This window comes from Hypanus sabinus, chromosome 5 (genome assembly GCF_030144855.1).
Source record: "Hypanus sabinus isolate sHypSab1 chromosome 5, sHypSab1.hap1, whole genome shotgun sequence".
Lineage (NCBI taxonomy): Eukaryota > Metazoa > Chordata > Chondrichthyes > Myliobatiformes > Dasyatidae > Hypanus > Hypanus sabinus.
The window spans coordinates 54,385,720-54,407,279 of NC_082710.1; the positions used below are offsets into that span (position 1 = coordinate 54,385,720).

At 42.1% G+C, this 21,560-nt stretch overlaps 1 protein-coding gene across 1 annotated transcript; it reads right to left on the reverse strand.

Annotated features, from left to right (window-relative positions):
• Positions 1-19: 19 nt before the first annotated feature.
• On the reverse strand, positions 20-20,185 carry LOC132394752 (very low-density lipoprotein receptor-like). Its single transcript, XM_059971164.1, is given in 15 exon segments — positions 20-87; positions 2,208-2,354; positions 3,548-3,689; positions 4,199-4,338; positions 4,418-4,536; positions 8,178-8,402; positions 8,829-9,000; positions 11,755-11,835; positions 11,838-11,870; positions 11,962-12,072; positions 12,664-12,786; positions 12,861-12,952; positions 15,871-16,240; positions 16,896-17,136; positions 19,895-20,185. Coding segments are annotated over 15 exon segments (2,355 nt in total).
• Positions 20,186-21,560: the final 1,375 nt, after the last annotated feature.

A 21,560-nucleotide genomic window follows, 5' to 3' on the forward strand; every position in this document is an offset into this window, starting at 1 on the left:
TCGTGCATCTTCAACCTAGTTAACCACATCTTTCCCCATCCCAATGGTTTATTCCACTAGTTGTAGCAATAATTAAATAATCTAAGGCTTAAAGGAAAAATTGTAAATTAGATTTAACTTTATAGTTTTCAATATCTCAAGCAGTTTGTTCAGCAAGAGATTTGTAAGTACTGGACCAGGGAGAATCTAATAGTGTTTCAGGCAAGAGCAGATCACCAGATTTAATCCAAATCCTTAAATTCATAAGGAAACTTCCAGTAAATGAAACAGAATCCTTTCCAGTTTCTCTTTCCCATCACCAAAACGACTACTTTATGCATAATATAACTTAGCACAAGATGATGGTCATCAACATAGCTAAATAGGATGGATATAATGTTGAAATACTTAACCATTAAACATGCTTCAATAACAGCAATACCAAGTGGCCAAAAGGATCATGTGGTGATTAGACCAATGATCTGACTAACTTCAATCTGGCAGATTAAACTGGTCCATAAATTTGAGCTAATGCTACTTGTTAAAATTCAATATCTCCTTTTGAAACTACTTTATTGTATTAGTGAAATAAACAATTGGTCACACTGGTTCAATTCACACCAAGTAAAAATTAGACAAAATCGATTGACTTACATTGAATATGGATAAGTTAACTTGCTCAGGTTATGAACATTGGTTCTCCTGCCTTCATGGTGGTGAACAAGTCTGATTCATTCCACCAACAGCTCTCATTTGGGTAAAACAAAAGACCTATCAGCCCACCAAGAGATATCCTGGAAGGCTTTGTGACTGTTGTTAAGCAGGTTGACAGTATTGTTCAGAAGGTGTATGGTGTGTTGGCCTTCATCAACTGTAGAATTGTGTTCAAGAGCCGTAAGGTGATATTACAGCAATACAAGACCTTGGTCAGACCCCACTTGGAGTTTTGTGTTCAGTTCTGGTCACATCATTAGCTATAGGGAGAGTGCAAAGGAGATTTATTAGGATATTGCCCGGATTGGAGAGCATGCATTATGAGAATAGACTGAGTGAACCTGGCCTTTTCTCCTTGGAGCGACAGAAGATGAGAGGTGAACTGATAGAGATGTATAAAATGAGAGGCTTTGATTGTGTGGATAGCCAGAGGCTTTTTCCCAGGGCTGAAATGGCTAACAAGGGGGCATAGTTTTAAGGTGCTTGGAAGTAGGTACAAGGGGGATGTCAGAGGTAAGTTTTTCAGAGTGGTGGGTGCATAGAATGCACTGCCAGTGCAGTGAAGGTGGTAGAGGCGGATACAATAGGGTCTTTTAAGAGACTCTTAGATAGGTACATGGAGCTTAGAAAAATAGAGGGCTATGTGATAGGGAAATTCCAGGCAACTTCTAGAGTAGATTAAATGGTTGGCACAACATTGTGAGTCGAAGCGCCTGTAATCTGCTGTAGGTTTTCTATGTTTCTATGTTCTATCTGTCTAGTGACCTCAGACATACATCACTGCTGAGATCCATTTCAAGGGCCTCAACAGGAAGCAAAGCTAGGGGTAGTATTTTCATCTTGTACCAAACCATGACCATCTAAAAACTGAAGATAGCTGCTGCAAAAAAGGACACTAATTGCTGCTATTTCCTGATGATTCCAGGAAGGGAACATCCATTCCAATCCTATTGCCAGGTCCTACAGGTGTATTACCAGAGGTGGATTCCCCAGTGCAACAATGGAATTCCAGCTCCACTTCCAAACTCAAAACAGAGCCCAAACATAGATACATGTTCCAGGATTCCAGAAGGTCCACAAATTTAGGACTTGTTACTTTGGAGTGGCTGACTGCTCCCCCTAGGGCTATCAACCACAACTGGCATAACTCGAAATGCCATGAGGAAAACTTCCCATGGCTTCCATCTCACCAAAGTGGGGCCACAAATTTTGAAAGTGACGCGCATTCAAAAATTCACCTTAAGTGGACAAGTTTTCTATCACCAGCCCCGTTACTAACAGCATTTAGGAAGCTGATGCTAACTTGTTATTTGACAATTAACAAGTCTTGGACTAGAAGTGCCTTTATAAAAGGTCTGAAAGTTACTTTATCACACCTGTAACTTCATCTTTTTCAGAATTCACAGAGTGGTTGAGGACAGTATGCCTTTTAAAATCAGTTTTGTTTCTAGATCCATTGAGCAGTGAAAGAGGGGTTCCACAGGCAGTTGCAGAAGACCGGACTAGTTTCATACCTGTTGTGCAGTTCTGTTCATTCTGCAACTCCATCCCAAATGGACATGCACAGGTAAACTTTGGAGAGTGATTGTCTATCGGAGGAGCTGGCAGACACATATATTTGCATCCTCCATTCTTCAAGTTTACATTACACCAATCTCTACCTGCAATATTTACAAAGGTCAACTGGGAAACGTCGGAGTAGTGATTTTAGTCTGCAATTGGAATTAAACATTTGTTTGCCATGCAGTGGAAAAATTATTCCTCAAAAGCAACTACTATAGATGTGGCCAGCAGACTTCAAGGTAAAAGTACGATGGCTTCAGACCCAGAGCTGAGCAGAACACTACTTGGATAATGAGACACTTCATGGAATATACCAGCTGTAACAAAAAAATATTCTATTCATTTGGAAGAATAGCCAATGAAAACATCCAAGTGGAAGGCATCACAGCATTTCCGCAATCACTTTGCCAATTCTGTCTGCAGTGGAACATAGCGAAGAGCTGGTTAGTTCAATGGGACAGTACAAAGGGAGGGAAGGCCTGCAGTAGTGCCTCGAATTCAGCACCAGTACAGAGACCCAGAATAATGGCAGGTCAGGGAGTGGAGATTTGACTGGACGTACACCAGAACTTCTGGTTTATACTAATTTCTCTCAAGAAATAAAATTCTCAGTGTGGAAACACTGCCCCTGTACTCCAAGCAGCATTGCCTTCATACTTGACCATTAAACTGCCAGTAATTACCCCCATTGTTAGACTAGGTTGGCTGCTGAATTAGAAGATAACATAATGGATTAACATTCTCCAGTAACAAGCATATTGTGGTTACAAATTCAGCACCTGTTTCCTACGAGTTTGATTTCACATTTCACGCTAGATTAGTTGCAACTGGAAGATTAGCAGGAGGAACTCAAGATCATTTTCTCCTCAAATGGCAAGTATTTGTATTAAAGAAAAATGTCCAGGTGGCCCAAAGGTTTAACATTTAGTATGAAGTCGTGTTTGAAAGGGAAGGAATAGGCATTTATAGAATTTTTTTGTATAAAAGTCACTGGACCAGCGCAACCCAAACTACCTTATTCTGTATTTCAATAATAACCAGTTAGGTACCCTGAATAAATCTTTGATTCTATCAAATTACTATAGAATTAAAGGATTTACTGATTTGACCAGTTTACCTTTAGAGACACAGAATGTGAGATATAATTTGTGCTTTACAAGGCAAACACATTTTAAGGAAGTCAGAAGATTTCTAATCTATGACTGATAAACTATAAATGATCTGTGGAAAGCAACTTGAGAATTAACACTGGTTTTGCTTTGAAAAAGTTTTCATTTGTTAGACATCCTACCTGCCGGCTGTGCTAGTTCATGATAGACAATTATATCATGAGCTTCCTTAATGTTGGAGATTAAAGTCATTAGATTCTCTCCTGTAAATTTGTTAGCTCCATAAATAGCATTAATCTCCCAATTAATCCAGAAGATTGAGTCCTGAAATGTGATTTGAAAGTTAGGGTTAGCCAAATGCAATGAATATTCATGATGCTTCACCTTTTCTAACAGTTTTCTGCGCTTTTGAATGGGCACCTCAAAATTCTTATGGGCTTGCTGGGTATCCACAACTTGCCTTACTGAAGAAGAAACCATTAATTACTCAAGTGAGAAATGACAGTCACAGGCAATCTAAAACGACCGACAAATTGAACTGCAGGTTAGGCAGCAGCTGTGGAAATACTTAGCAACTTAAGTTGAAGACTGATCAAGTATTTTCAGATTTTTTTTGAATTTCAAGCTGCAAATAATGCACTTAAAAGACTAAGGATTATTATCTCCCCGCTGTATTGGAACAGTTTCATTAATATACGACTATACACATGCTCCTGTATCAAAGTACTAATCTCTACTGGAGTCTGCTGCTTCCTGTACAAGCTGCTCAATTTACTACACCACCCGTCCTCAGCCAACTCTGTTTGAAAAGCTTTACTTCGGTTTTTACATACCTCAAACAAGGACACACCAAAGGGATAACCAAGAAATCCATGTGAAGACAACACAGTTCTTCTATCTTCTCCAACCACGTCTATACTTGACAGTGTGTGCAGCTTGGAGTCAACCCAATAGAGTCGGTTTTTCACACGATCTGTGGGTGTTGAATTGAACTAACCAGGCTCCAACTTTTATAAACTCAAGTCTACATTCACACATACAAATTTACTCACCGAGTGTAATGGCATTTGGCCATTGGATGTCTGTGGTCACAAGGAGTTTGCGATCAATACCAATCATTCCTGCTTTTTCAATTACTGCTGGTTCACCCCGGTCTGACCAATACATATACCTTTATGTTTAAAGTGCCAAAAAGAGCACATCAAATCATGCTGGACAACTGAACACACTAGAAGTATTAATTGTGGCATCCAGAATAACAATTTTTTCCCCACACCTCCAGTGGACTTGCCAACAGGTCCCTTTCAATCACTTATCGTCATCTGCACTTAAAAATGTCTAAAAGTTGCAAAAATCAAATCAACACTTGCACACTTATAATGCAAAATGTCTCAGCTCAATCTTTCTAAAAAAAATTCCGATCTGAATCAAGATTACATTCCCTCGCTCAGCATGACTTGAATAGAATGGAATTAATTTGACTTTTATTCAAAACGTGTCAAGATGTATCTTGATAGAATCAGCTGCTGAAAACTCAAAACTGCATGCTGTTCTTTTAACTGTACTTCAAAGAGGCAGTGCTATGGAAAAAGGACAAATTTATTTGGTTGAAGTTGGGAATGCATGCATTCTTGTTAAAGGGGTAATTAGATTCAATAGTTAAAGCACAGGCAACTATTTGGTGAATCATGCTTATACCAGTAAGAGCAATCTAATTAATTCCCCTCAACCTTGCACTGTTCTGAGAAGTCTCATATACTTTACCAGCTTAATTGATAGTACCAAATCTGCCTCCAGTCCCACCCCAGCAGCGCACTGCATCACAATGATTCAGCGCTCAAGTTTTAGCCAATCAGCTTCATTCTATCTCCTGAATGCCTTTCACTATATTCTTCAATTAACCACCTCAAATCACCTTCTAACCTCCTGTTCCAAGAGGAGTTAGTTAGTTAGCTGCTGACTGTTATGCCACTGGCACATAGGACAGCAATGAAGGTCCTCTATCTCTGTCCGTCCTTGGCCATCTTCTCTATGGTGCCCCAGGAGTGATTCAGGGTCCTCATTCCTGCCTCTGTGGTATGGCGCCAAGGTGTCTTTGGTCTCCTCCATCCTTCAGGGGGCCAATGAAATGCTGTCTTGATGATGGAGTTGGCCTCTCTTCTCAAAACTTGCCCAATCCATCTCCAATGTTTCCTCATGATGATTGTAGCCATGTCCACTTTGGGACAGCAAGGGAGTAGGGTGTGGTTGGAGATCTTCCTTGGCCAGAAAATACAGAGGATTTTTTGGAGGCTCATGGTGTAGAATGGCAAGGTCATTTACTGTCATGCGCTAGTATTCTGACCTGTACAAGGGTATGGGCAGAACACAGCTTCGCCTTTGTGTAATCACTGTACTTGGTCGATCTCCATATGTTGCTCATCGATCTGAAGACGATTCTAGCTTTGCGGAGTCTGCACTAGATGTCACCTTTGCTCCCATCATCCTGCTGAATGATGCTGCCCAGGCAGGTGAATCTGCCAGTGCTGGGTAATTTGATGCCATATGTCTTGACAGGAGGAGATGGCTCATGAGGGTCATGGTCTCAATCTCTCTCTGACGGACTCTGAATCCAACCTGTCCACAGGTGCACAGTTTTCTCTTGTCTATGCTGGCACGTACGTGGAAGTAATGCGAGGTCCTCCGCAAAGCCAAGGTTTTCTAAAGAGAAAACCTTTAGGAGAACGGAGTCCACCTAAAGCATCTCTGCTTATCTTCCGTATTTTGCCTCATAACCCAATCACTAGGTTAAATAATATCACCGACATCACACAGCCTTGCCTGACCCATCTTGACTTCAAAGCTCAAATTGCAGTTCCCAACTGTGCAGGTGAAGTTAGTGTGGTGCTAACACCATCCAGAGACAACATCCTTCACTTCAATGTTACTTTTATTTGTTGAAGCACAACAGTGGATCACAGTTATGTTCTCTTGCTTCCCTTTCAGCCTGACTCTCATCAGCCAACTGTTGATTGGTTTCCACTCCAGCAAGCACTTCTCAATACCGCTCTTCACAATCATGATGCTGACTATCATCCCTTCCGAAGCATAAAATTGTTTCACCAGTTGCTGCCTTTAGTCAACCAGACCCTGTCCATCTGTGCCACCTTGCCAGTGTTGTACATTCCAAAAGAACAATTTTGGTCTTTATCTTGATGGTGTTCAGGGCGTCCATCATGGTGCCGGTAGCTCCTTCTTGGTTTTTACGACTGTCAGTCATGCAAACCCGAGGTGGAGACTCAGGAATACCATCACACTCAGATATAGGATTCTTAATTGCCGTTTCTGTAACAATTTTTTTGACCAGTAGAGTTGTTAGCCCTGAGATGAACCATCAAACCTGGAAGACCGGATCAGTCTTAGTCTGAACTCCATCCTTTGACCTGTTTGGCATGGGTGACCCTACCAAGAGTCAAAGCACAAGGCCCTGACTCCTGCCAACACAGCTCTCTGGGTCATTGAGACATACAAGCCTCCAAGCCCTATGACAAGTTTGTGGTTCTCCTGGAGGACCAAAAGTGATAAACCTTGACAAATTTCTTCTGCACTCAAACCTTACTTCCAATGCTCAGCAATAGACTATACTTGTGCCTAAGCTAGCAGATAAAAAAAACACTCCAGGTACTGAATTTGAAAACAAACACTGGAAATGCACAGATCGGGTGGCAGCTGTGGAAAGAGATTTGGTGAAGGGGCTTGATACAAAACATTAACCATTCCCTTTTCTACAGATCCACTCAACCTTTCCTAATATACTGCATGAAATAGACTGAGTATCTTATACAAAGTTCAATGTTGTTTCATTGCTCTTGCACTCTGACTCTATTTATAACCCTGGATCTGGTATGCTTTCACTGTTTTATTAACTTGCTTTGCCATTTTCAAAAAATTGCACACAAAAGCATGCAAATGCAAACCTTCATAAGCAAAAAGGCCGTATGGTCATGACAAAAGAAAGGTTCCTGTGCTATTAGAACAGGAGAAATGGTGATACTTAGAATGAAGCAAAAACCACTAGAGAAGATCAGATGGTCAGGCAGCATCTGTGGAGGAAAGGGCAGTGAACATTGGAATGTAACACTTCATGTGGACTGAAAGATTGGGGGGAGGGGGTGGTGGACAGCCAGTATCAAGGTAGTGAGAGGGAAGGGGTGAAGTAAGAACTAGCAAGTGATACGTGGAGCCAGGCAAGGGTTAGCAGGAAGATGGAGGATGGAAGAATGGAAAAAAGCAGAGACTGAGAGATTATAGGTGGAGGGAAATGGTTGCAGATGGAATCTGATAGGAATGTGGACCATGCACCCTGAAGGAGGTGGGTAAGGGAGTGAGAAGAGTGGTGAGGTAGATGGAGGGCAAAAAAAAGCTGATAGATGTCATATAGAAGGAATGGGTAGATTATGAGGGGAGAGGAAAAGGGACAGGATCCTAAATTAGGGAATTCACTGTATTATGTCTAGTTTTGACAGGTGGAATATGAGATACTGTTCCTCTTAGAATACTTATAATAAACATTTTGTAATAAACATGGTATAATTCTTCACCTTAGTGACAAAAATGTATCCAGAAATTGGGGTGTAAAGTATGCTAGAAAGTGAGAATGCAGCGGACAATAACATCTATTACAAACATATCAATACAAGTCTGGAAAAACAATTGTAGGTGTGAACTGTAAAGAATTGTTTATCAAATTTAAAACATTCCAGGTCAAAATTGGACCAGATGACTATTCAAGTGTGCAGATGGGTTACGGTATGTTAAAAGTAAGCTTCATACCCGGACAGTGGATCAAGTGCTATAGAGGCTGGCTCCCTCAAGTTACTGTCAAACAGAGTCTTCATTCGTCTTCCATCATAGCTTGCTATGGATATAGTTCTGGCACCCATATCAGTCCAGTATATGTTGTTGTAAATCCAGTCCACTGCAATTCCCACATGAATGCATATGTTGTTAATTATTCTGGAAATATCACGGTTGCCTTTGTTGCTGTCTATTAGCATACTGCAATAGTAAATGATCAGATAGTTATTTTGTGGCAAACAAAAAAAATTTACAAAATATTCAAGATGTCATTCATCCACCAATTTTGCTTCATCATTAATGCACAAAGGTAGTGGATTAGTAAAACCAAATTGTTTGCTTCACTGTGCGGTAAGCACCATTGAAAATTCTCCCTAGTTCAGTTTACATAATAAGAAAGATCAAAACACGTTATACTCAAATACAGAACTTCACCAACTGATCTCATTGAAAATCCTATCAAAACAGTTTTACTACTATCACAAAAGGTGAAACATCAAAATGCCAAATCAAACATAAACTCCCAACAATTTCGGTCACACAGTATTCAATACCAGTTCAGAATTTGTTCAATCAGGTCAAGTAATTTGGATAGCTACATGAAGATAAAATTAGCATTGATTTTACCTAAAGATTGCACGCTCTCCCAAGTCAGCCCAGAAGATTCTCTTCTCTGCAATATCAGCATCGAGTGCAACAACATTTCTCAGGTGTGCAAGCACTGGCTCATACTCTTGGTGATGCAGACCAAGTTTCCTGATATCATGGTGATTGGTGAAGATTAAGTAAGGTTCTTCTCCTACAAAGGAACAGTGGCTCTTTGAAAGATGGAAAAATACCCTATTGCAAGTTTCAATACATGATACTCCTCTTCACACCAAAATGTTTCCTCCTTTGAGAATATAGAGCAAACCAACTCAAATAGAAATCAGTGAAATGACTAATAAAGATGTCATTAGGACCTTTGTCCATTTTACTCGAAATTAGACGATAAAAATGCAGATTAACCACATATTACTGTGAATAGTGCCCAGGGTTTTCAATCACATTATTCTTTTGCTATTATAGACTAAAGTACCCATCAAGCAATTGAATAATGTCACACATCCCTCAAAAGCCACTTTGGTGGATAAAAGCTCATTTGCAAACAGCTTGGGCTCATTTGCAAAGGAAGCCAGTTCTTGTTTTCACAGTCTTTCAAATTCAGTGTACTGAAGTGTTGGTCCTTGCTTAACTGAATCAGAATACAATGGCTGAACAAAACATGTATAAATCAATTGGCTATTTAAAGTCAAACCTAATTAGATCAATATTGACTTTATTGGAGGCATTGTAGATTTCAAATACATTCTCAGTGGAGATGCCTATTTGTACAAATTTGTGTAGCAAATTCAGATAAATTGCTGCAACTTGGTCAGAAATGTCACTAGTAGGCCTAGAAGACTAGACATTATAGGAGGCTACAATTCAGTTCCCAACTATAGACTGACCAGTTTTGTGTCTAGAGACAGCTCTTGGTTACACTACGGGAATGAAATGGATTTGCTGCTAGTTAACGAGCACCTTCTCCTGGATCGGTGCATTAAGGCCATAAATGAATCCAGAGAAATGAGTGAGCACAATAGTTTTAAGTGTAGTAAATCACTCCGTCTCATCATTGGATTGTATCACTAATCTGCATTGGGGAGAGGAGATTTCCATGCAATGTTTAGACAAAGGCAAATGAAACCTCTTGCCCACTGAGAATCATTCATCAAGGACTACACAAACTGACATATCAGAGATTAATAAATGATGCACAAAAAGGATCGGAAGCAATGACTTCTGATCACTGGAATAAGCAACAGATCATTGGACATTTGCTACCACTTGTCCCATTTCAAAAGCTGAATAGGATTGAGGAAATGAAATCTACCGAATGTTCCTACATACGTTGTCAAATAGTTCAAGTGACTGGCTTACAAATACAATTAGGGAATAAAGATTATTCAATATACAACAAATGCAATGAAATAAATTAAAGCAAAATTTTGTTTGGGCTGCAATAGAACTAGTGTAAATTCTCAACTGATAAAATTTTCCTTAAAGGAATGAAACTGCACCCCAGGAACAGTCCAACGTAAGAGATAGTACTTTAGAATTCAGATAGATGTTAACTTTGATTAAGGATGTGTGCACTATATTCAAGGCCAAGAAATGATCCTGGAAACAGGAAAATAAATACAAAAATAAAACAGAATCAATCATCAACTTAATGAATGAGCCATGGCTTTCTATCTGTTATAGAAACAGATCCCACTATACATCACTTCTGCTACCAAATTCATACTGTAGATGAAACATGAAAAACATATCGACTGAATCACTCAAGAATGTCCTGTTATAAAAGGAGAAATTGTACAATTATCCAATATTCCCGGTGTAGCTTCCTATATATTGGCGATACCCAGTGTAGACTGGGAGACCGCTTCACTGAGCACCTATGATCCATTTGCCAGAAAAAGCGGGATCTTCCAGTGGCCACCCGTTTTAATTCCACTTCCCATTCCGATAAGTCAGCCCATGGCCTCCTCTACTGTTGTGATGAGGCCATACTCAGGTTGGAGAAGCAATACCTTATATTCCAGTAGGGTAGCCTCCAACCTGATGGAATGACAGCAATTTCTCAAACTTCCAGTAATGAACCCCCACCCCACTTCAGCATTCCTCATTCCCTCCCTCACCTCATCTCCTTACCTATCCATCACCTCCATCTGGGGCTCCTCCTCCCTTTTCTTTCTTCAATGGCCTTCTATCCTCTAGCAGATGAACCCTTCTCCTGCTCTTTATCCCTTTCACCAAATGACTCCCCAGCTCTTTACTTCACCCCTCTTCCCCACTTCCTGGTTTCACCGATCACCCTGTGTTTCTTCCTCCCCTCCCCCACCTTCTTACTCTGGCTCCTCATCTGTTTCTCTCCAGTCCTGCTGAAGGGTCTCAGCCCGAAACGTCAACTGTACTCTTTTCCATCGAGGCTGCCTGACCTGCTGAGTTCCTCCAGCATTGAGTGTGTTCCAGTCAAATAGGTTTGGAGCTGAGGTGAGGGGGAGAAAGATCAGTCAAGGTGCTCTGATCATCAGAAGCCAGAAAAGAGGTTGGAACTTAGTTCACATGAATTTATTTGGTACTGAAGGGTATAAGTATCAAGTGTATCTGTGCCAAGTTGAACAGAATTGATAGTTTTCCTTCAAAACAAAGCAAATGAAGGTTGGGAGAGCCCTTCTGGAATGAATTTTCAACTTGTGGCTTTCAGCAGAGTTGCATAATACACCAAACTGTCTGAGGAACTCTGTGAGCAAGGTGCAAAATGTCAACAATTCTTTTACCTCTACAGATGCTACTAACCCACTGAGTTCCTCCAGTAATCTGACTTGCTCCAGATTTCCATCATCTGCAGAAATTTGCTACCAAAACTACCAAGACTGTGTTGTGAGAAATACAGTTAAAACAAAACTGTGAGCTTCAGTGAAGTGCGGTACACTGCACAGTCCTCAGGGTTTCAGTGAACACTTACCCACAGCTTTGCAAGTTCCACTCGCTGGATCAACGCGATATCCACTTTGGCATTCACACAGAAAGCTTCCTTCCAAGTTTGACTGCAGGCTCCAGGATTTTCACACTCATCACCACCTACAAGTAAAACATCAATTACCTTGAACTTTTACATGAGCCATGGATCAATCAACTTGTGGAAAAGGAATCAGAGTCAACTTACCAACACAGCTTTTCTCATTTAACTCAAAACCCGCAGGACAATCACATTCATAGCCAATAACCAGATCCTTGCAGATATGAGAACAGCCACCTTGATTCAGTAGGCATTCCTTCACATCTGGAAAAAAAATGATCACTCTGCATCTCCCAGTTAAATCATGACTAAAAATACCTCTTTCAAGTGCTGATTAAGTCCATAATATCTACTCAACATGGAATCACAGGTAAGCCTCAAATGCGATGAAGGATCTCCAAGAGATTCTAATTTCCATCACCCTCAATGTTTCTTCTTACAATACCAGTGCAGGGCTGGGCACCAAAATATAAGTGGGAAGAATCAATTAAGTGGTCAAACGTGTTGCTTAGCCACAATTCACATTCTGGCTAAAAAGCTGTTGCAAAGGTGCTCTAATGGTGATGCCCACCCAATGACGACTTTGACGTTAGTAACATGCTACATCTGATGGTTGATCATTTGAAACTCTACAGACTTAACATCATTAAATCACTAATATCCACCTGTTTCAAGGATAAGACTGAAGATTTTTGAAATCAAAATAATAAAGCCCAAATTAGTTGAATATATATAAAACATTTGAAATTCTGAATGTGAAAACACAAATTGTTTGTTGTGTTTCAAACATGTTAAGCTTGAGGGATATTTAAAACTAGAAGTAATTAAACTCTACATAACAAGTTCACTACTTACTACATTTTTGGGCAGGTTCATCACTCCAGTCTCTGCAGTCCCGATGTCGATTGCACACTTCTGTTATATTAATACATTCTCCACTTCCACATCTGAAGTCAGTACGTTCATTGCACACTGCAGCTGGAAGGGGGAAAAGAATGTTTAATGTAGAATACAAAAGATATTTGAAAAAAAACACAACATTCAGCACTTACCACTTCCACAACCAAATTCATCGCTCCTGTCAAGACAGAATCTTTGTCCATTACACTTCCTGTAATTCTGAATGCAGGCACCAACACCACATCTGAAGTGATCTGATCCACATGTATGAGAAGCTGCAGAAAATAAAGCTACCTCAATAACAGAATACCCACATTTAAAATACAGCATCCAAAAAGCAGCAAGTGCTGCTTAACTCCAACATCATTCAAATCAAACTAAAGTTTCTGCTCCCTTTGGGAAATAATGCACAAGCAGCATTTCAATTACTTTAATCTCTAGCAACTACATTATCTCAGTGCTCAATAATTAAATTCAAAATTGAGCAAATCAACACCGAATGAAAAATAGCAAAGTTTCATAAGTTGACTGGACTGATGTTTGGAAAGCTTCTGTGTAATATTGGTGCACTAGATGAGTTCTGAAGGGGAGTTGCAGGTGTCTTAGCACAAGCCAGCAAATGTCAGGGAGACAGAAGTCAAATATCTAGGTCAACCTAGCAGGATGTAATGCTCAAGGATTTGCATGGCTACCTCAGATTTCTAAAATTTCACCTCCCTGATTTGCAAATTGTACATCAAGATTGCAGAGGACAGTCAGTAAGCAGACACAGTTAGCATTTCAGTAGGCAAATATGATTAAAGTGCAATACAAGTGAAATTGGAATCAGCATTAAAATTATTAAAACTCAGTGCCTGTTAGGTAGTAAGTCCTCCAAACTATGCGACATTGTATTGTGGATACTTTAATGAGACTGGTCCTCAAATGCCTGAAACTTGATTCCATTGTTGATAAAGCTTCGGAAAAGACAATCGTAAAGCTATGGTGAAATTTTGAAAGCAACTTCTAAATTTATATTTCCAATTATTCAAATCCCAGTGTTGCTCAGTTTTATGTCACAATTGTAAAGTTGCCAACATTTTGCCGTCATTACCACCTCAATGAGTCAGAGGTGGTACAAATAAAATGGGGGAAAAACACCAATTGAACTTCACTGTTGGGGAAGTGCAAGATCATCCAGCTGGAAGTCAAGCATAGGCCACTCAAACCATCAATATAAATCAACTCTTGAAGAACAATCCAGTAAGTTCATGTCTGGCCCATTTATGCAAAGGTATCCAATGACCTGAGGCTACAACACTATTAGGCACTGCATCCAAACCTAAGCAATGACTGAAAACACAAAAATACAACTGCAGATGCTGTGGATCAAAGAATACGTACACAACACTGGAAGAACTCCTCTTGTCTCACGGATGCTTCCTGGCCTGCTGAGTTCTTCCAGCATTGTGTACGTATTCTCTAAACAATGACTGGTTGTTTGTCAATCATACAGAACATGAACCTGCCCTTTCAGTCAAACCAAGCATCCTATTTACCAACAGCCAAGCAACAACTCATCTATTCATATGCTCATCTGGATATTATTTGAATGGCAAATACCTGCCTCAGTTGCATTCAAGGATTCAAGGTTGCAGCCAGTCTCCAGATGATTAAAACACATTTTCCTCAGATCTCCTCTAAACCTTTCCCCACTCTCCTCCCCCCACCCCTGCCAACAACCCCACACACTTACTGCAAAGATGCTCTATAGTTTGAGGTCTTGTTTTGGGGAACGATTCCTGCTCTACCACATCCAAGTACTTCAATTTTGTATACCTAAAATTGACCTTCTGGTCCTTTCCTACACCTTAAAATCGCATCCTGTTGATTGGGGGGTTGGGGGGAGGGAGTTGAAATGTGTGGGGATTTGGGCAGAGTGCTACCAACTCAATTGGTAAGCTAGCCTTTGGGGAATCCTGCACTGGTACTCCCAAGTCCCAATTTACCTCTCATTTCTGAACTCCCTCCCCATTTACAAAATAGTCTACATCTTCTTTCCTTCTACCAAAGTGCACGACCATAAACTTCCTGATAATGTATTTCTTTGCCCATTTTCCTAAGCTGTCCAAATCCCTCTGCAGACCACCTGCTTCCTCAACACAACCTACCCCATCACTTACCTCTGTATCATCTGCAAACTTAGCCACAAAGCCACCAATTCTGTCATCCAGATCATTGACATAACGTGAAAAGAAGCTGTCCCAGCACCACCTTCAGAACACAATTAGTCACTGACAGCCAACCAGAAAAGGCTCCTTTTATTCACACTCTTTGCCTCCTGCTGGTCAGCCAATCTTCTACCCATGCCAGTATCTTTCCTGTAATGCTATAGGCTCTTAGGTAATGCAGTCTCATTGCAGCACCTTATCAAAGAACTCCTGAAAAATCAAGTAAACAACATCCATTGCCTCTCCTTTGCCTGTCTGGCCTGTAATTTCCTCAAAGAATTTTCAACAGATTTGTTAGGCAAGATTTCCATATGCTGACCAGCCTATTTTATGACCTGCCGTCAAGAAGCCTTGGACGGACTCACATTGCTGACTCACTAGAACAAAGGCAAATTAAAACTGTAACAACATACACAAAATGCTGTGTTCCACCAGCATTTTGAGTGTGTTGTTTGAATTTCCAGCATCTGCAGATTTCCTCATCTTTGCACTTTAAATTAAAACTAAGCTTACTTTCTTTTAGAAATCCAAGTATGAGCTTAGATAAAATACTGACAGTGGCTCGGCAGAGATAAAATGGGAATCTTCTGTGGTGGAATCTCAAATTAAAACTATGTCTATGTCTTTTGAATCAATTTGAGGCACAGGTGGAAACCAGAAAACCTCTATTCAAAAAAGACATAGAATGATTTTTAAAAGAGTACGTGCTATCGGAATAAAGATTAAATAAAGTTGGTGTACAAATGAGCTATGATGTAATTGATTATGGAAAGTTTCAAGGGTCAACTGGTATTCCTGTTCCATTATTTGTTGGGTCTAATTAAATGGTGGCCAGTTTACATTAATGTGCATCCCTCACCCATATTTCTTTCTTCCCACCAGTCCTAAGCTAGTAGTTTCTTATGAACTGCTGTTTTTAAAAACTAGTAGTGTAAGAAGATAAATGACTTACGGCAAATTAATTTCATCAGTTCCATCTCTGCAGTCAGTATCTCCATCACAAAACCAATGACTGTGGATACATTCACCTGAACCACACTGAATCTCATTTGGAGGACAAGTCAATGGAGGAAGAATGTGTTTGCACTGGTCCAGAGATTCATCAGACTGATCAGCACAATCAGCATTAGGATCACATACCCAACAAAGCAGGATACATTCTGAACTACTGCAATGAAATTCGTTTGGGCCACAGGAAGGTGGAGCACAGCCTTTTTCATTACTTCCATCACCACAGTCAACTTCACCATTACATACAAATGTCTTGGATATGCATCGGCCATCAGAGCAGATAAATGCTGTTGGACTGCAGGTGAGGATGTCTAGAATGATTTTTAAAAGTGCCATTTTATCCTGGAGTAATTCACAATTAGAACAATGAGTACGACAAAGCTGTTTACATTGCTAATCAGAGAAATAAGAGATTCAGCTGATGCTGGAAATCTTGAGCAATACACACAAAGTACTGGAGGAATTTAGTAAATCAGGCGTATCTATGGAGAAAATGAACAGTCTCAGTTTTGGGCAAAGACTGTTTACTTGCTCGCTATTTGGATTCATGCACCATGTTTTACACTTTGGCACCAGCAGAACACCGCTTCGTTCTGCTGTATTCATGTACGGCAAAATGATAATTGAACTTGAATTTGATTATGATTTTAATTTGATCAGGACTTCTATAAATGCTGTCTGGCCTGCTGAATTTCTCCAGCACTGAGTATTACATTGCTAATCCCTTCCCCACCTTCTCTCCTACTGAAACTCTGCAATTTTCCCCCAGTTCTGGGAACGTCAAAGGGCAAAATCATTGACTGCTTCCCTTTCCACTGATATTGCCTCATTCCATTTTTTTGTTACCGATTCCCAGTCTCTGCATTTGCTTTACCATTTACATTGCTCAAGATCTTCAATGGGATATTTACACAATTCTGCAGACACTATTAGAAGCCAAACATGGTTTTATTCCGAGTCCTTTACCACAGTTCTCTTCATCACTGCCTTTACCACAATCCATTTGTCCATCACATTTCCAAGAGATAGGAATACATTGATGTGATCCAGGGCCACAGCTGATTTCATGCATTTGGCAAAGTTCTGCATCTAAAATAAAGTCGAAGTGCATGAACAGGTACCTCAGAAAGATAAAGCAATTTGCTTTGTACAACTGTGCTAATGGCTGAAGGAAGCTTCCAAGTGAGTAAAGAAGCCAATCCATTACCTCTCGCAGAAAAAAAGAACACTGGACATTTGATGAAAGCTGATTTCTGATTTGAAAATCTTATTCAAAGACTAGTGGAAGGTTGTTCTCCACCCACATCCCTTTCTGGCCATCTTTCCTCAGTCATTTCCTGGAGGCAGTAGTTTATGCACATGCCGTGCACATCTTAGCTGTGCCCAATGGACTCAACACTTCAATATTTTCAATGTTCAGCAACACCCTGCTATCTATTCATGGAAACAAGTCCTTCCCCCCATCCACAAACAATTATTACTTCCATTTCCAAAATGAGCCTCCTCTTTGCCTCTAAAGTAACTTCACTCCAAATCTGCAGAATACTAGTCTGAATGAACAATGGCAGTTGCTAATGCCAGATTTGGTGGGCTGCGTTAGTCTGAGGAAAGACACACTCCAGCTTGCCAAACTTATGAAAGCTCATTTGTGTGGATGCTGCGTGATGTTTTCCCGTTACAAATCCGCACCAAGAATTAACAAACAGTAAACCATATGCAATTAAATGATTTACCTTTATAGCTCTTAATTTGACTAGAGGGTAGTAAAGAAAACAGAAAGGGCCCATTTTAATGAAATAGTCTAATGCGCATGTTGGACCTCACAGCTTTCCTGTCCGTTTGTTCTCTATCAACTTCCCTTGGGCCTAGTTAACTCCCGACCCCATTCCAAGTCCATTCCATCCTGCAGTCTATGACCTTTCTGTTCTGGCATCTTCTCTGCATCTTCCACCAAACAAAAGCCACCCGAATACTTTCTCTCAGACTCACCAGAAAGAAACCACGTCTTCCATTAGATGGCGCACATTCCAAAGCCCCGTTATCTCTAGACATAACCCAAACACTACAGGGAAACCATTACATTAGGAGTGAAACCTTACAGAGTGTTACAGTCTCCCCCCCCCCCCACCAAATTTAGTCCTCGTGACGTTGAGATAATCCACCAACCCTTCCTGTAAAACACGAAGTCCAACCTAGGTGTAAAAGGCAGTGATGTAGTTCCACAAAGCAGTAGGAACCACTCTCTGTTCTCCCGGTGCCTATCCAGTGGTTGTCTCCTGATTCTGTGACACCTTCATACCCCCTCAGCTACCTGTACCATGCTGTAAGGTTTCACTGCTAATGTAATGGTTTCTCTGTAGTAGCAATGTTTGGGTTATGACTAGAGATAAGGGGGTTTTGGAATGTGGGGGCGATCCAACAAGAGAAATGTTGTTCTTTCTTGTGAGTCTGGAAGAGATTTTTGTGGTCTTTTGCCAGGGAGAGACAAGGAGAGAAGATGCGAATGGAGGGAGCTGGTAGACCGCCGGACGGAGTGGACTTGGAGCAAGGGTCCAAGGATTAGCGCCAATCAGAGGAGATCGATGGTGGACAACCAGCTTATCAGTGAGCGCCAACGTTTGCACATTTGACTGTTTCATGAGAATGGGCCTTTTTCTTTTTTTGTTTTCTTTACTAACCATATAGTGAAATTAAGAATTGTAAAGCTCAACCGTTTAATCGTATATTGTGTACTGTTTGTTATTTCGGGGTACTGATTTGTAACAGGGGACACATTGCACAGCATCCACCCAAACCAGATTTCTTAAGTTTGGCTGGGTTGGGGCTATCACCCCCTATATTAAGATGCTGCTGAAGTGAGAGTTACGTACCTCTTCATGTTCCGACACTACTGGGGATACTTCTGGTCTACCTGGCGAGGCCTCCCCTGACCTATCACTTGTGTCCACTGGCAACTCGGACCCCTCTGTCCCTTGGCTGAACCCCGCTTCATCCCTTGCAGGGTTCTGCTGCAACCCAGGCTGTCCACCCATAGCACCCCACCCCACCCCGATTTCATCTGAGTCAGCGGTTGGGAGTCTCATTGTCCAGCCCCTCATGCACACGTTGGGACAAAGCATCAGTATCAATGTTCCTGCTTCCCGGCCGGTACTTCAGGCTGAAACCATAGGCAGACAACACCGCCAACCACCAGTGGCCTGAGGCATCCAATTTCACCGAGGTCAGGATATAAGTTAGGAGGTTGTCCGTCCTCACCTCAGACTTGTCCCCATAGAGGTAGTCGCTCAGCTTATCCACCACAGTCCATTTCAATGCCAGAAACTCCAACTTGTGTGTGGGACAGTTTCTCTCAGAGGGCGACAGACTCCGCTGACAAACTCATCTGTCCGAACCTGATGCCCTGATCCCAATACAAGATGTCCCCTAAGCCTGGCATCCAAATGTAGAACACACGGCAATTGGGGGTCTGCAAAAGCCAGCACCGGCAGCTGGATCAGCATCTCCTTCAGTGACTGAAAAGCCTCTTCACAATTCACATCCCACCTCGGTCCAAAGGGTTCCGATGGGCTAAGATACTCTCCACTCCCCTGTCCTTTTCCCCCCTTGCTTTCTTCCCCAAGGGAGGGTCACTGCACTGAAGCTGATTCAAAGGGTGACTCACTTTTCACATAGCCCTTCACAAATCCCCACTAGTAACCACAGAACCCAAGGAACGAGCACAGAGCGCTCATAGTCTGGGGCCTTGGCCGGGTGGTCACCGCCTCAATCTTAGCAGGATTGTTAACTACTCCATACCATGAGACTATGTGCCCTATATAGCTAACAGACGCTTGGCAGAACTGGCATTTGTCCAGGGGAAGTTTTAACCCTTCAGCTTTCAGACAGCCCAGCACCTTCAGCAGCCTCGCTTCATGTTCTTCCAAGGTGGACCCAAACACTATGAGGTCATCCAGATACACCAATACCTCAAGCAAGTTCATATCCCCTACAGTCTTCTCCATGACCCACTGGAAGGTTGCAGGGGCTCCCGAGATGCCCTGGGACATCCTTTCAAACTGGAAGAATCCCAGTGGACATATAAATGCTGTCTTCTTTTTGTCAACCTCACCCATGGGGATCTGGTAACATTCACTCCTTAAGTCCAGCACACTGAACCACTTTGCACCACTCCGACAGGCCAGCATGTCTTCAGTCCTCAGGACAGTATACTGGTCAGAGACGGTGCACCAGCTCAGCGTCCTATAGTCCACACACATCCGTACCTTCCCATTCTTCCTTCGGGCTGCTACTATTGGGGGCGCATAGGGTTTTGGGACTCGGTGATGATCCCAGCTTCCTTCAACTTACACAAGTGCTGCCAAACATCTTCCAATTCTGCAGGGGCCAGTCACCCCGACCTCTCTCTGAACAGAGTATCCTCAGTCACCCGGATAGTGTGACGCGTGCTCTTGGAACAACCCACATCAAACTCTTCAGCAGAAATGACACCTTCCAGCCTCAACATCTTCTCTACCAACCTCCTCTTCCAACCCACAGGAACTGGGGAGTCCCTGAAGTTGAACGACTCAGTGGTCAACTTTGCCCCTTTTTCCAATAGTTTCTCCCCGGCTTGTCTCACCAGAATGCTAGACATTACCGTCACTGGGAACAAATGCACCAGGGGCATCCCCCGCTTGAAGGTGACCTCCCTCTTCGTAGTGTTCCTGATGATCACTGCCATCCTGCTCGCCTGTACAACCAAGGGCTTCTGCAGTTGGGGCCTCACCAGTACCCCAGCAGGAAATCCTGACTCCCTCTCATGGTCTTCCAGAGCGTCCACTAAAGGGGCCTCACCCTCAGGCACTCAGGGAAATTTGGGGGTCCCCATCACTCTCGCTACTTCCCTGGGCTGTAACACTATTGCCTTCAACTGGTCCCTTTAGTCCCTTGTCTAAATTCAGTATCCGGCCTGATGCAGCCATGCTCTTCCTCAAAAGCAGCTCGAAACTCTGGGTGCAGGGACAATGTTCCCAGAAAGCTCTCTACAGTCTTCTCCTTGTAGGCCCCCATCAGCCTCTTCACAAGAGGGGTGTTGGTCCCCACCAGAATTGAAACGCCATCCATCTCAACAGGGTCCAGGCAAACCAGCACCAATGTATCAAGAACCTCAGACACTCCCACATCGGCCTCCGAGGACTCCAGTTTCACTGACAAACAACCATCGTACAGATACTCTCCAGCACCAAGACCCCAGATCTCCAGCGCATTGAATGGTGTCAATGGTAAATGTGTCCGATAATTGGTTGTAAAACGAACAGAATAGCAATGTGACTTGTGACCTGGTGTTGAGTATGGCTTTAGCATAAATACTTTCTATCCAAAGTGATACACGGGAGCATGGACCCCACTGAGCCTTCAGGAATTGGGCCTTTCGCTTTCGGGGTTCCTTGGTACATTGCTGGGAACGTGTTCCCCCAGAGGCACCAGGCCGTCCCCTCACTGGGTCTCCTCTAAGTTTTCCCAACGACTCTCTCTGCTGAGGTACCCAGGGGCTCCCTCCCCTTCTTGCATGACACCAGCTGCCTGCAGCCCTCTGCATTGTTTGTCCCCTTGGGGAATCCACCCCCCCCATCAGCTCCATCATACGGGGAG